Genomic DNA, 16,261 nt, shown 5'->3' with positions numbered 1-16,261 from the left:
GTCGGTATTAGTAGTAGCTCTGAGTAAAGAAATTGGGTTAGATGAGAACGACTTATTATTGCAATCTGAAATTCATCTCAGAGATATTAACGATATAATAAAAGGTATGACTATTGAAGAAAATTCGGTCGATAATATGTGTGACTGCGTTGAGGAAATTGATGTTTTTTATAAGGAAATCGGATGGATTAGTTGGGCCGAAAAAGTGTTCAACGAGGCATAAGAAATTGCACAATAATCAAACAGCGGTAACGTGGTGAATGCTTTTTATAATATCGAAGCTGCGAAAAAAATTAAGAGTTTATGTCATATGTGCCATTGTAGACAGGCATCATGCGATCATATTTTGAAAACAATAGAAAAATTGCGACATTATCATATGTAGAAGCTGAATTTGCAGAAATAAAAACTCGTGCTTTTAAAAATAAGCTTCCGATGAGAATCGACAAATTTATATTTTCTCATATTGATTATTTCGAGGGTAGACTCAAATTATCATGCGGTGTATTTATTAAAAAGATAGTTTCCAACATAACAGAAAAAATTGTAAGCGTAGGAAGAACTATTAATATAACGAAACCGATTCTTCTACAATAGCGCATGATTATTGCGAGTCATTAAATGAAATTAAAAACTGGCGGTCCAAAATGAAAATAGATAAGACGCAACGAATTTCTAAAGAAACTCGGAAAAATTATTTGACGCCTTGCCCAGATTGGGATTTTATTGACTCGAAAAAGCGATTGGCATTCTAATTATGAAAAATGGAAATTTATGTAACGTATACCACGTATTGTATACCAACTACAGTTGATAAGGAACATATTGTTGTGACGGAAACTTGCGCATTTGATGCTATCTTTCGTGTCATCGCAAGTGGCACTGGTATGCGAAGTAATTATAAAGAAAACGTTTGTGACCTTGTGTCAAAAAATCTTTTTTTAAATCAGTTATAGATGTTCTCGAGCGTAGACAAATTATTGCTAATGATTACTTCACAAGGGCAAAAATTTTGTGCAGGATATCTCTTTATAAAAAAAAGCTGTGGAAATTATACGCTCGTGGCATATTTTCTTTAAATGCAAATTTTAATGCTGCGCATCTTGCAGAACATTTATTTAAGGATATACCAAGTTATACCATGTCATACAATTGTCTGAACTGTGGCCATAATTATACCAGTACGTGTATCTGTAACATGCAACATCAATGTCGACATTATTTTGAAAAATGGTCTAGGTACTATTCAAGAGGCTCGTTATCCCGAGCGCACGGCGACTACAGAGAGAGGCATTGTTACTTGTACCTAGTGGTACAAGCTGGTGGTCTCTCAAAGTCAAAGGTTGCTATCCTTTAAGACCTGCTGTCCATGTATGCCGGCCTCCACCGTTGCCCCTCCTTATCCGGTGCAAATAATAGAAATAGGCCCCGGGGTCGACACCATATTTTGGTTGCCCCCGGGCGCTTGCGTTTTTTTTTTTTTTTTTCAAATTCAAGAGGCAGTCGATAATATTGCTTTAAATAATACAATAATATGCAGAGAATGTAAAAAACATACAAGCCGTATTCTTTCTTATGGACCGCATTTAATTTTTGACACAAGTATTGTAACCGATATTGAATATTTAAAAGGAATAAATATAGAACGAGTTAATTTTACTTTAGATAATGTTGCGAAGAATATCATAATAGGAAATATAAATTATAGCCTAGCAGGTATTGGGTTATATATTAAGTATGGTAATTATTATAATAACGGGCATTATATTGCTTTTATATATACAGGCCTGACATGGTATAAATATGATGATATGTTGTCCGAAAGGACTACTGTAACGGCAGAAAAGATATGTCCTCATATATTAATTTATGTAAAACATTAATTGACATGCACGCACTTATACCATGTGTTATACAGGGTGTCCCATTTAACCTGACAAATCGTAATATCTGGAAAACTACATGACGGATCAAAAAAAGTGGGTAATAAAATTTGTTCGTCTCGAAGGGGGACATCCAATGATATCAAATTCGACCTCCCACCCCACTCACGGGGGGTGGGGGTGGGGGGCAACTTTGAAATTTTAAATAGGAACCTCCATTTTTTATTGCAGATTCGGATTTTACGCCACAAAATACATAAATTTCGTTCGAAACTTTTTTTCTGATTCGTGATAGATGACGCTGTAATCGCAAAAAATTAAATTTTCTGCAATTCTCCAGAAATAATCATTGGATTGAAAAATAAAAAAGTACCTGTTCAATATTTTTAAAAATATTTTTAAAAAACATAATAACAGTTATTTCCCCCATTCCCTCGGGGTAGGGAGGGTGGTAACGTTCAAATCTTAAATGAGAACCCACATTTTTCATTGCAGAATTAGATTTTAAGTGAAGCTTTTATGGAAACAATTTTTTTTCATTCGTGATAGATAGCGTTGAATTTTTCCGAGAAACTACTTTTAACGTTACCCAGGAACAACGACGAGGACGTAGTAGCTTTCTGTTTCCTTCAGGGTGCTTGTTTTAGGTGAGTCCCCTCGCCTCTCACCATCGGGGTCCGGTGAACTGACCAGCCAGATCGCTAGACCTTACCTCCCTAGATTTTTTCTTGTGGGGTTACTTAAAAGATGCTGTTTATAAAGAAACACCTACTATTCGCGAAAACATGATGCAATGAATAAGGGATGCTTGCGCCGCAATTACACCAAACATACTTATGAAATGTATACAGGCATTTGAAGCACGAATCAACAAGTGCATTGAAGTTCAAGGTCATCATTTTGAGCATTTAATTTAATTAAATGGTGGAAGGTGAAGGGGCTCACCTGAATCAAGCACCCCGATGGTGAGAGGCGAGGGGACTCACCTAAAACAAGCATCCCGAAGGGAACAGAAAGCTACTACGTCCTCGTCGTTGTTCCTGGGTAACGTTAAAAGTAGTTTCTCGGAAAAATTCAACGCTATCTATCACGAATGAAAAAAAATTGTTTCCATAAAAACTTCATGTAAAATCTAATTCTGCAATGAAAAATGTGGGTTCTCATTTGAGATTTGAACGTTACCACCCACCCTACCCCGAGGAGATGGGGGGGAATAACTGTTATTATGTTTTTTGAAAATATTTTTAAAAATATTGAACAGGTATTTTTTTATTTTTCAATCCAATGATCATTTCTGGAGAATTGCAGAAAATCTAATTTTTTGCGATTACAGCGCCATCTATCACGAATAAAAAAAAAAGTTTCGGACGAAACTTACGTATTTTGTGGCGTAGAATCCGAATCTGCAATAAAAATGGAGGTTTCTATTTAAGATTTCAAAGTTGCCCCCCACCCCCACCCTCCGGGACTTGGGTGGGAGGTCGAATTTGATACCATTGGATGTCCCCTTTCGAGCTGAACAAATTTCATTACCCACTTTTTTTCATCCGACATGTAGTTTTCCAGATATTACGATTTGTCAGGTTAAATGGGACACCCTGTATATGTACACGTGCGCATGCGCGCGCGCGCGCACATACACACACATATAGTCATAGAGAGCAAGGTAAGCGAGCAGAGAAAGAGAGAAAGAGAACACAGTACAAAATCTTACATGTACTTATGTCTAACATACTATTATTACAATTACTATTAATATTACCGTTATTATTAACACGCTAACGCTCAATTACTGTTACGTATAAAATTTATATTAAACGTATTATTATAGTAACTTTTTGCGCATACTTCATTTAAATGAAAGGAAAAAAATTAAAAACATATCTACTTTCAGCGGCTCCTGTATTCATTCGACATCGATTTGCATCTTTATAAATTTACTAATTTTAAATCCGCTTGCTACATCGAGTGGTAAAGTAACCAATAATTGAAACATATGTCAATCTTTATTTATCTTGAAGAAAAAGTCGCCAGGTGAAAAAGAAGTCAATCTTTAACTATTTTGAAAAAAAGACATATAAAGAAAAAATACGTACGACAGAGGTATAAAGAAATTTTCTAAGTCCCATAAAAGTGAGTTTTTTTCGTAATTTTGGCGTTCCGACGAAAGTATTCGTAGCCCCCACAAGAGTTCTATCGAATATCCTTATAAATTGCCGCGCTGTGGCCGAAGATAAAGAAACTACAAATGCATCCGAGTTTTTAGATATTTCCTAAATCCCCAAAAGCTGCATATTTTTTCGTAATTTCGCAGTCCAGACGGGAGTTCTGGTAACCCCCCGAAGAGTTCTCTCGGTTTTCCTTATGACTTGAATCGATTGGAGCAGAAATGAAAGAGTTCTAGCTCATCGAAGTATCGTCGATGCTGAATTTTCTAAGTCCAACTAGGAGAAAAATTTTTTTCGAAAATCGGTCAATTTCTTGAGAGTTCTGATAACTCCCCGAAGAGTTCTATTGGTTTTCCTTATGACTTGAATCGATTCGAGCAGAAATGAAAGAGTTGTACCTCATCAAAATATCGCAGGTGCTGAATTTTCTGAGTACAAGAGAAAATTTTTTTTAAAAAATCGGTCAATTTCTTGTAAATTCTGATAGCCTCCCGAAGAGTTCTATCGATTTTCTTTAAGCATCAAAGCGCTAAAGTTTAAGATAAAAAAGTTATGGCCTTTTAAAATTTACGCAATTGTGAAGTTGGTTCCCCCATAACTTTATTTCGTGTTTTGACCACTTTAATCAACGGAACTCTTTTTTTTATTGATAGAAAACTCTAGAACTCAATCAGGACTCTGCTCATTTTTTCAAATTTTGAAAAGGTGGGGCTAACTTCACAAAGGTTTTTCTCCAATGTTCCAATGTTCTCCAATGTACTTGGTTTCTACAAGAAACTTGTGGAAATGTTTTATTTTATTAATAATCAATAAAAGAATCAACAAAAATTAATAATTAATAAATGGGTGTAAAATACTAAAAAAATAAATAAAGATAAAGAAATTTCCACATTATTATAGGCATGCTCAACTATCCTTTTATGTATGACCATTTAACCCGAATACTGACTATCTATCCCTCACATAATATTTTAATATTTCGTTATTATTGCGTCCCATGAATTCTTTTTCACCAAAATTTTTCTGTACCTTAAACATTATTCTTTGCTAAGGATGTTCACATGTTGTTGATCATTCATTACAATTACACAAATGTATTCCAATAATAAAAATGTGCCCATCTATCCCGAACTTATCCCTATTAATTATTTCAAGTATTTCGCAAGTTTATATCTGCAGAACTGTCATGAATTTGTCATAAGCACCAAAATACGTTATGAATCCTAATATGTTTGGCACTTCAGTCGAGAATGTTAAAATAAACCAAATTGTGGAATATAAAAGAAATTCAATTGGTTTCATTTACATACAGTGTCATTTTTATAATATTGTTGGAAAGAAAATAAATTTTTCTTTTAAGTGCATGACGAAACGAGTTTTTATAAAATTTCTGATGAGTACAAAATTTCTGATAAGTATATTTTAAAATTGTTATCAAGAAAATGTTCCTTGCCGGAAATTACGATTACTTACGGAAACAGGAAATGAGCTAAATAATCACTTTTCTTAAGTACTACGATGATATTTTTTTATGTGTACTATCCGCACACAAGATACATCTCGATATATCCTTCGCAGAGAAACGAGGATTCTCCGAGAATGAATCGCGGTCGTTTTTGAATATTGTATTTACTTATTTGAATATCGAACGTGAACCCGAATGCGCGAACAAAAACACGCGACAATGTTTTCGATGACAGGATTGCACACCGAAAACGGTGCACTCCGTCCCGATACTTAAATATCGCAAGCTATTATTCACGTTCATTTGTACGGCATGTTATTTTAACAAGAGAATCGACAGAGAAGAAAAATCTATACGCGATACAGATATCTCAAAATATGATATGTAACGTTCAGGTTGTCAAATGTCGCCCAATATCTCCCCCGCTCTTGTTCAATATAGTTTGACATGAAAGCATAGATTAGTCATTTTATAAGCAAACGTTCTATGTAATGTAACTGTCAAAAAATCTGGTTTCGTCAACCAGACATCTCGGTGAGAGCAAACGAGAGTGGACGAAAAGAAGAAACATGGTAGGGAAGATCATAGTATTGTGCATTTTGTCTGCATTTTATGTGGTGAGTTTTTATTTTTTTTAAATAATGTGACTTATTTGAAAAAGAAGGATTTTGTCTTTGCGACAGTTGAGCTTGCTTTATAATAGAGATTCAGTCAAACTCAAAATTGGCATGTGAAAATGTATTATTATGAAAAGATACCCAAATAAAATACAAGTATACAGTTTGTATACTTGTATATAGTAATATTGCTATATAATACGTACGTTACTTAAAACCCTACAACTTTTGTTTGAAACATTTTCTTACAAGAGCGTTATTTTCATAGATAATTAGCCGTTTCCAGACTTTTAAACCACCCTATATATCGAACGCGAACGCGCGAACGAGAACACGTGACAGTGTTCTCGACGAAAGAATTGCACACGATATACTTCGTTCCGATATTTAAATATCACAAGTTGTTACGCTCATTTGTGCGGCATGTTATTTTAACAAGACAATCGACAGAGAAGAAAAATCCATTCGTTGCGATACGATGATGTCAAAATATGATATGTGACGTTCAAGGAAATGTCGCCCGATACCCTCCCCCCCGCTGTTTAAGATAGTTTGAGATACAAAAATGGATTAGTCATTTAAAGGGTATATGTATAAGTAAACGTTCTATGACATTGTCAAATAATCTGGTTTTGTCAACCAGACGTCTCGGTGAGAGCAAACGAGAGTGGACGAGAAAAGGAAACATGGCAGGGAGAATCATAGCGTTGTGCATTTTGTCTGCACTTTGTGCGGTGAGTCTTCATTTTTTTTTTTAAATAACAATATGGCTTGTTTGGAAAAGAAGGATTTTGTCTTTGCGACAGTTGAGCTGGGTTAAGCTTGCTTTATAATCGAAATTCGGTCAAACTCAAAATTGGCGTGTGAAAATCAATTATTATAAAAAAGATACCCAATTAATAGAATATAAGTGTAGATTAAGCTAAAGCGCAGAAATACGCTATTGACAAGAATTGTGAGAGGATATATGCTTGCTTAAACTAACGCAATATAACACTCGTCGATATAAAGCACTTCTCGTTTGATTCTAGGTCAGTGCATTTGACACAGTAAAGGATGAATATATGGAGGATAGATCTGCGAAGTATCCAGTAGCAGAAATACCGTCAATCTTTGCGTCCCGTTTAGAGAAACTGGAACAGCTTTACAATAAAACGTTTATCAAGAACGATAGCTTCGGGTACACTTTGGGAGAACATTATATGCAAATACTAACTCACGACAACTACACAGATCGTTTAAAAAGAGAAATACATGTAAGTAATCGTCCGAATCCATCCATAGCCGAGAAGTATGATACATAAAATTATATTCTTCGTTTGCTCATTTTTCTTTTTTCTCAGGCTATAGTAAACTTTACTGATGGTAGTGTTGACGTGGTCCATTGCCACGTGTGGGCCACTAATTTCAATCAAAAACTCCCACAACTAATATTCGAGGGTAGATATTGTATCACAGAGATAAAGATAGCCTACATGGAACTGTGTAGAAAGCTGCGGCACATGATTTATGTACGTTCTCATATCATTGATCGTTGTTACAAACTCCCATTATTTGAATCGAGGATTAACCTGCAGAATCCTAATTTATGTTGAAGAAGCGCGCGTATGTGTACGTGCGTGAGAGAGAGAGAAAAAAAAGAGAGAGAGAGAGAGGGAGAGAGAGAGAAATTAAGAATTTCAGTTGCTAATTCTGTCAGTTAATCGTCGATAAGAATAATCGGACTTTGAAAAAAGGAATCTTTAAATCGCGGTCGAGAAGCACATCGACCGTGGAGTCTTGAAGTGTCGAATTGCATTAATTTCCTTACAGAGAGTACGTGATTTGCAATATAACGTAGACTATTATTTCTGGGCCTGTAAGAGAACCCACACGGGTTGCGAAGAGAGGCATATATTGAGACACCTGGAGGACGAAAATGTTTACAACGTTATGGATGAAGCCGAACATATCGTAGATAAAGAGCCAGCAAAATACAAGGATAAATTAACAGAGGGCGAAAAGTGCTTGACGGAAGTTCTCAAGACGATCCATACAATTGGCGAGGATCACCTATCGAAAGTTAAAGAATGTATGTCACAAATTGCGCACTAATCACTTAAAGAGTTTACATGCGACACTCGCCAACAGCAGTTTATTCTTACTCTGTTTCGAGAGTGCAATAAGTGCATTCTCCGAGATGTCGTCAACATTCGAGGAGGGCAACGTCGCGACGGCGCGTCGCGATGTATCCCTGATTTTATTCGGACTTTTATACAAACGATCCGCGCAAGACTCGCTTTCAACAGCAATTCGCTTTCCCTCAGCACCGCTCCCACCGCCGATTTCGCAACAATTGTACAATAATTCAATTATCGTAACAATTATCACATTTACTCAGGCCAAACATCGATGTCGGCTGTAATGCTGTTGTTTTGTTTTTTGGACATGAATTGTGATATTATTGTAATCAAAAAGTATCCGAACTTTATTTTTTAAAAATCGCAGGTAAACTGTAAATCAAATTCGTTTGCTTTCTTAAGTTGGTACATATGTCCTTCACATTTGATGAAAAAATCATAGCATTCCTTCAAGCCATTTGAAAGTGGCAGTTGTTTATGTTAGTGAAGATTATTGTGTACGGTGATTTTTACGATATCGAAAAATATGGAGCAAAGAATTTGTTTGAAATTTTGTGTTGCGAACAGAATTTCGTTCACAAATGCATTCAAAAAGGTTGCAAAAAGGTTGCAAAAATGGCGATGATTGTTTATCAAAAACAAATACGTTTGAGTGGTTTAAGAAGTTTCAAGAAAGATGAGAATCCGTTGAAGACGACCCACGCTCTGGAAGACCATCAACGTCAACGGATGACGCTCACATTGAGAAAGTAAAAGAATTGGTGCTCCAAAATCGTCAATTGACTGTGCGAGAGATAGCAGATGAAGTTGGAATATCATTTGAATCGTGCCAGCACATAATCCGTAAGAAATGACCGAAATTGTGGGAAAACAACTCGTGGATTTTGCATCACGACAACGTACTATCGCATACCTCGATACTTGTGCGTGAATTTCTGACAAAAAGCTCAATGAATGTCGCTCCGCAAGCACCATATTCACCAGACGTGGCCCCATGAGACATTTTTCTGTTCCCCCTACTGAAAAAATCACTTCGCCGACAGCGTTTCGAATCGATTGAAGACATCAAAGAAAAATCGTTGCGTGAATTAAATACCATCTGCCGCGTATTTCCGATATTTCCAGGATTGGATCAAACGCTGGCATATGTACGTTGCAAGCAATGGGGACTACTTTAAAAGAGACTATAAGACTTTTGATGATTGAATTGTAATTTTGATTTTTAAAAATAAAGTTCGAATATTTTTTGATCACAGTAGTATATATAACGATTATCGCATGATTGATATTATAACTATTATTATGCTTAATAAAGCTGCTATTATTAATTGCTATTGTTATTGTCGTTATTAAATAAAGAATGTCATTATTAGATGAAGAATGTTTCTCGGATACAAAATTCTACAATAATATTTGCGATAATAAACATCCACGGGAGATTTTATGTGGTCCTGAACAAGTAGTAGCAACGTAAGTCGAAGTTATTAAAAATCGGAAGAGATATATATTTTATATTCAAATATTTTCTCGCCCAGTGCATTATCATTTTTCATGAAAATCTACTAATTATAATTTCCCGATGAACGCGAATCGATCTTTCTAAATATTAACTTTTCGAGAACTGAAGTCATCAATTCAAGTCTCCAATTTAAAATAATGCGTTAGAGTAAGAATCAATGTTATAATTTTAACCGACACTTTCTTTTGTTCCACTTAATCACTTCGGCGGATGACAATCATGAAAGGAGATTTTTTGCAAGAATTTAGCGAAAACATTCGTCAAATGTTTACATATTTATCATTATTCTCTCACTGTGTCTCCGCATCAATACTAAACAAAGAGACAACTCGTGATTTACATTCTGCCGACGCGTGATCGCTGTGCTTAAAATACACTCTCGACGTCCAACAGGTATGTTAACGAAAGTCATGAGATAGAGAACAACGTGAGTGGCTGGATTATCGCTGAAAACACACCGATTACACTATTGCTGATAAATCTGTCGTCAAAATCGCTTAGCGTTTCGTTAAGTTTGAATTGTAGCAAAGACCTTTTCGCAAGCAACAATGCATACCATCTTTGCTTTCCTCGTTATAACGAGCGGTTTCATCGCGAAGATGTCTGCCATCAACCTAAGAGACGAATGTAAGTAACACAGCGATCGTCCGATAAAGTAATATTCTCCAACGAGTATAAGCATGTATAATGTTCAGTTTTCTGCAACTATCTTGTAATAGGTACGCGCGATCTCTCGTATTCGTCGATCCGCGTCGATTTTTTTTCTCACGAGAATCGCGCGCTTTCCAGATAGAACATGAGATTGATGACATACGTCGCTTTGATATATATGTGGATAAAAGATTGCAAGGACAGTTTATTTTGTTTTTAGTACCAAATCTCCACACATGTCCAAAATTGAGTCTCCAAACATGCTTACCGCAAAGTCTGGAATCGATGAAGCCTTACTTAATGCAGGGTGTTTCACGTTTGAATATCTCCTCTTTTGAGCCATATTATGTGAAGTTTCAAAAAATAGACTTTCAAAACCGGTTTGTTCGTCTGATGAAGTGTAGAGATACACTTGTCAATGGTATAACAAATTTCACGATAAGGGAAGTCAAGTAAGTAATTATTATGTAACAGATGACACGTCGGCGAATCGTTCGGCGTTCGATACAGTTAAGCCAATATTTCACATGTACGACGAATATTGTCGGTTAGAGAATTCTCACATTGTCCGAAGAGAGCGCTAAAGATCTTAAAAATGTGCTAAGCGATCAATTAACACATTCGGACAATATTCGCCGTAAAAAATGATAGTAACTTGGCCAACTGAGACGATTCACATGATGAATCCGTCCGCAGTTGGTAACCAACAAAGCACAAAATTATCTTAAAATTGTTGTTCTTAGTGTTTCAGACAAGAATGATTATATTCAGTTTCTCGCGTACTTTCCATTCGTCAATGTATTTACTAAGCTCGACCCATACGCCTTGATCGGGTCTACGTTTATTAAAAGTAGTAGATACGACTTAAGTAGCAATATTACGAACGTCACTGCTGAAATTATTATACAAGGCGCGAATTTTGAGGACGGAGAAAACAAAATGCAATATTTCTCCGTGGATAACGTCACCGTGGTATTCAGAAATATTGGAGAGGTGTTCACTAAAAAAGAACAAAAAGGTAGAGGTAGCAGTAGTCTAACTCAAGTAGCAAATGATTATTTTCTAAGAGAGTGGGAATCATTGACTTCAGAATTAAACCATTACCTCGAAGACGTTGTAGCTGAAATGATCCAAATCATCTCGACTAAGATCTATATGCATTTCCCAATTGACGTGTTAATGACTCGCTAAACCATTCTGTTGTTTTCTGTTGATTTTATCGTCGTGACGAGGAAACTAATTATTTTATAGTGAATGTTACTCGTTTGCACAATGAGTTATGTACTAGCTATTTATTATATTGTGTCGAAAATTATTTATTATTTTATTAGGAAAATTAAGTATACTCTGCTTTGGAAAATGGCTTTTTTTCTCCGATCGAGTTTTGTACACATCAAATGCGAACGAGTGCTCACAGGTTTATAGTTATGATAGAATTCACATGATAATACACGGTACACGGTACACGGTACACGGCATAGTGTCTCTTTATTGTTCTTTCATTCGATGGATAAAAGTACGATAAAAATACCTATACGTTGTTCACAATTTCTTCGCTAAATTTGCAACGTTAAATTTCTCGTATACTATCATTTCAGCTTTTATCATAACCGATCAAGCCCGCGAATTGTCGCTCGCAATCGTGACCATTTTATGCTGCTAATCTTATCTCAAGTAATATATACAGATCTATCCTAGACTTAAATGTTTTAGACCTTACGCAAACACGATTGTAGACTTGAAATTGATATAATTTGGACAATTTTTTTTCGAAGCATTTTACAATACCAGACGATAGTTCAATAAGACAAATTACGTTTTCGCAGTCCGAAAATAAATTTTTTTATTGAAGCATCAGCTGTATCTTAAACGGTATCCAGAACAATTTTATCTTAACTGTAAAATAAATTTGGATATATAATTACTCAGATAGTACGCGTATATTTGAATATTCCTAGAAAGAAAAGAATACGTACAATAGGGAAGATATTTGTTTTTCTTGCAGAAGAAAAAGAGATTCATGTTAACACGTTTGCAATATTGATGTTTTTATTTTCCTGAAAATGACGGCGCTTAAACTATACAAATTTATTTGTAATTTCAAAAAAACGCAATAAAGAATTATGCACATAACAAATAAAATTTGAGGTAATATATTAATTATGCGTAATTTCTTCTTTCTCCACCTCTCACTCTCCCTCACCCTCTCTCTCTCTTTCTTCCTCTCTCTCTCTCTCTCTCTCTCTCTCTCTCTCTCTCTCTCTCTATTCGACAACATGAAAATTTAACGGCAACAGAAGAAATATTTAACATTTTTAGATGTTTTTCTCTCTCAATATATCATCGCTTGATCTCTTTGAATAATATTTATAAGACAAATTATAAGACAGAATTCATCGATCTATTGCGGTTCATCTTTCTCAGCATGCATATGACTGTCCCATTATCATTGTTTTAAAAATTGTAGACTGTGATTTATATATTCACTTTGCAGCGTATATTCCTTTCAAGTAGCCGCTTTATCTATAATCATAGGATTTCGTGAAAACTTTCGGCCTGCGTTTACAAGTTTCATATTATTCCCTTCATAAATACATTGGCACAATGTTAAATCACGAGACCGCTTATGACTTACATCGTATACGCGTATACGTGATCGTCGTGTTCGAAACGCGAATCTAGACTCGTCGGACAAATACATATATTAACAAGAGACGTGGAAACGAGAACAGCACGAAGTGGTCAATTGTGGTCGAATTCTCACATTCGGAAGATTATTCAGTAACAATAAAATTCGTGCGTTAAAGTCGTTCAATTTTTCAACGTGACATTAACTTTGTCTTCAACCGAGGATCATTCAGTAGGACACAATGTACGCTATTTCCCCGTTTGTCCTTTTGATGAACACAATGATCGTGGTGAGGTCTGACCTGATCTAGGGATCGTATGTAAATAACCGTACAATTATCACGCAAGGTCGAAAGTTTTCTCGAGCAGCTGATATTTGTATCTCCATTTTTAATCTCGCGAATAGAATTCTATTCTAAGAAAGATTCACATACACAGTCGGTCAAATAAGAGCATGGTCAGGTTAATTTATAAAAAAAATGATTAAATAAAATTTTTAAATACATATATGCATTGTACTCGATAAGAACAAGGATGCAATTATGTCAGTAATGCGTCCAGTCATCACCGGCGTCGATAATTGCTAAGCATCTCCGAGACATGCTTTTGACCAAATTGACGGCGTACTGTAGCGGCAAGGATCTCCAAATAATTGGATTGACCGTCCGCAGTCACCAATGCAAATCCTATTGAAAATGTGTGGGCATATATTAAGCAGAAGCTTCGTGGAAAACGCACGTACACTTTGAAGCAGTTATCTTGCGAGATTCGTTGGATACACCGTCAAGAGTCGAAAGCATGCCTCAGAGATACCAGTCAATTATCGACGTCGGTGACGTCCTGGACTGGATGCATTATTGACATAATTGCATCCTTGTTCTCATCGAGAGTACAATGTATATATGTATTTAAAAATTTTATTTAATACATTTTTTTTAAATTAACCCGACCACTTACTTGACCACTCTTACTTGACAGACTGTAACTATTTAATATTACACGTGATCTCATTTACCGAGTTGATTTTCGTTCTCATAAAAAACGCGTGCTTACCGAATCAATGACATAGGAAATTCTCTTTCATCTTCGCGCAGAGGTGAAATTGCAAGTTTATTATGTTCTTAGTACTCTACTTACAAATATATTCGTGACTGAAGGAAACGGTCAATGCATACCTTGCGCGCAGTATTAAGTCGATGAAGCATCTGAAAATCGGCGCAGCTTAACTTATCGTCTTTCGAACGGTATCGCGTGGAAACTGTATCTTACTTCGTCAAAGATAACTCTGTTATTGTCCTATAGATTTTGGACATAACTATCTATGGCATTCCAAACTTCACGATATACAAGGTGTCCCATTTTAATGTCCCACCCAAAATAACTCTTCAGTAGTGAAGTTTCAAGGAAAATGATCTGAATAAAAGATTGTAGGAATTTAAGTGAGCTACCTTATGATGACCTTGACTTTGACCTTGACCTCCATTTTTAAAGTTTTTTGAAGGTCAACTTGCGTTTTTAAAATGGGAACCCTTATTTTTTATTAGACTGTTTTTTTCTACTAGTTAATCTGAACAACTTTTGTTCAAAACATTTTTTTATTTGTCTAATATTTTTTTTAGATATTTGAGGAAAACTTGATAACTTTTTCAATATTTAACTTACGATATCTCGCTAATTATTTATCGAAAGAAAAAGTGGTACTAGACTTTCTTGCTTTATTTAGTCTCAAGAATATAGTGTTACAATAGCGCCCAGATTTTTGTTAATTTGATGATTTTGAAATCGATTTGGCCGTGCCGTCGATGTTGATGCTTCGCCAGGTGAAAACCATGATTTTTTGCGTTTGGGATTCTCGAAATATATCCACTTCTCATCGCCAGTAACAATTCGATGCAGGAAACTCTTTCTTTCATGCCGCAAAAGCAAAATTTCGGAAGTGGCTCTTCGATTTTCCATCTGTCTCTCAGTCAACTCATGCGGCACCCATTTTCTTTCCTTTTGAATTTTTCCCATGGCATGTAAACGTTTGGAAATACCTTGGTGAGTAATGTTTAATGCCTCCGCAAGTTGATCTTGTGTTTGCGTATCATCTTTATCCAATAACGCTTGCAGATCGGCGTCCTCTGGCTTGTTTTTGGTCTTCCGGAGCGCTCCTTATCCTCAGTGTCGAAATCGCCACTTCTGAAGCGTTTAAACCAATCTTCACAGATAGTTTTCGATGGTGCATGTTCGCCGTAGGTCAAGCAAACAACGTGCTTCAGCTGCACTTTTTTGAAGTTAAAGCAGAAAAGCAAAGCTTCCTGCAAATGCTGTTTATTTGGCACAAAGCTTGACATCTTCGTTGTTAGGAAAAATATTTTTGCATTACGATATTACGATATGTGTTGGTATTACGACTGGTTATTGTTAACAGATGTCCAAGCTATAACAAAACACGACTTCAGACATGTATGTCGACTACATGTGTCGTTAGCGCCATCCATGTGTGAAACCCGGAAACTTAGTGGTGCACCTAGTATTAGTTGCGTACATAGTGTCATCGCGTTTCTCACATCTTACTTTGTAAGAAGCGACTTGACGAATATCAATGCTAGCATCATTATACAAGGTAGATATTACGCGCACTGGAAAAAGACCTATAAATATTTCAACGTTTATTACGTCAATGTAATATTCGAAAGCATAGGAGATGTTAAGTTCAACTCGGAAATAATAAGCAAATGGTACTCTTAATTAATCATCGACATAAATTTCTATCTGCAATACAACTGGGGAACTATAGCTTCCCGAAACATGCATGTAATTTAATTCTTCGCATCTAATATTATCTAGACAACCGTGAATAAGATTTCTTTGAAATATCCAATTAACGTATTGCTAAAAGCTTAGACGCGCAGTCGTCTTAATTTTATCGTTATGATGAATTTATCGTTATCGTTATGATAAAATACGTATCAGTATGAAATATTAATCTTCAGAACAATCAATGGCGCGGAATTTAATATTTCATACTAAGCGATTCACATATCAGGTGTAGTAAAAAGAAATCCATTATTTTTCCAATAGATGGCTTTAGTTATCTGTATCTCGCGTTGTATAAGTCCGATCGGGTTCCACTGGATGGCATTAGAAAGATGAGATTTCTACTAAAAAACTTTTTTGACAGTTTTGTGATTAGTTGACTCAGTTTTGTTTGAGCGCGCGTCAAAG

The 16,261-nt window shown here is 35.7% G+C and overlaps 2 protein-coding genes across 3 annotated transcripts; both read left to right on the top strand.

The window, feature by feature from the left end:
- The first annotated feature begins 6,055 nt into the window (after positions 1–6,055).
- LOC105187404 (uncharacterized) lies at positions 6,056–9,316 on the top strand. Of its 2 annotated transcripts, XM_025301605.1 has the most exons (5): positions 6,056–6,133; positions 6,777–6,867; positions 7,165–7,389; positions 7,477–7,644; positions 7,946–9,316. In XM_025301605.1, exons 2-5 carry the CDS (start codon positions 6,820–6,822, stop codon positions 8,225–8,227), a joined length of 723 nt encoding a protein of 240 aa, XP_025157390.1. In that variant the 5' UTR covers positions 6,056–6,133; positions 6,777–6,819; the 3' UTR covers positions 8,228–9,316. The 2 variants fall into 2 exon arrangements, with proteins under 2 accessions (XP_025157390.1, XP_011146481.1); XM_011148179.2 differs by lacking the exon at positions 6,056–6,133 and having other exon boundaries at positions 6,738–6,867.
- Positions 9,317–10,072: 756 nt separating this feature from the next.
- LOC105187403 (uncharacterized) lies at positions 10,073–12,107 on the top strand. The gene is made up of 3 exons (XM_011148178.2): positions 10,073–10,399; positions 10,644–10,875; positions 11,167–12,107. Exons 1-3 carry the CDS (start codon positions 10,321–10,323, stop codon positions 11,612–11,614), a joined length of 759 nt encoding a protein of 252 aa, XP_011146480.1. The 5' UTR covers positions 10,073–10,320; the 3' UTR covers positions 11,615–12,107.
- The last annotated feature ends 4,154 nt before the right edge of the window (positions 12,108–16,261 follow it).

Source organism: Harpegnathos saltator, unplaced genomic scaffold, assembly GCF_003227715.2.
Source record: "Harpegnathos saltator strain DR-91 unplaced genomic scaffold, Hsal_v8.6 scaffold433, whole genome shotgun sequence".
NCBI classification, from domain to species: Eukaryota; Metazoa; Arthropoda; class Insecta; order Hymenoptera; family Formicidae; genus Harpegnathos; species Harpegnathos saltator.
The sequence above is the reverse complement of the archived record's forward strand: the minus strand, read 5'-3'. Positions and strand labels throughout refer to the sequence as shown.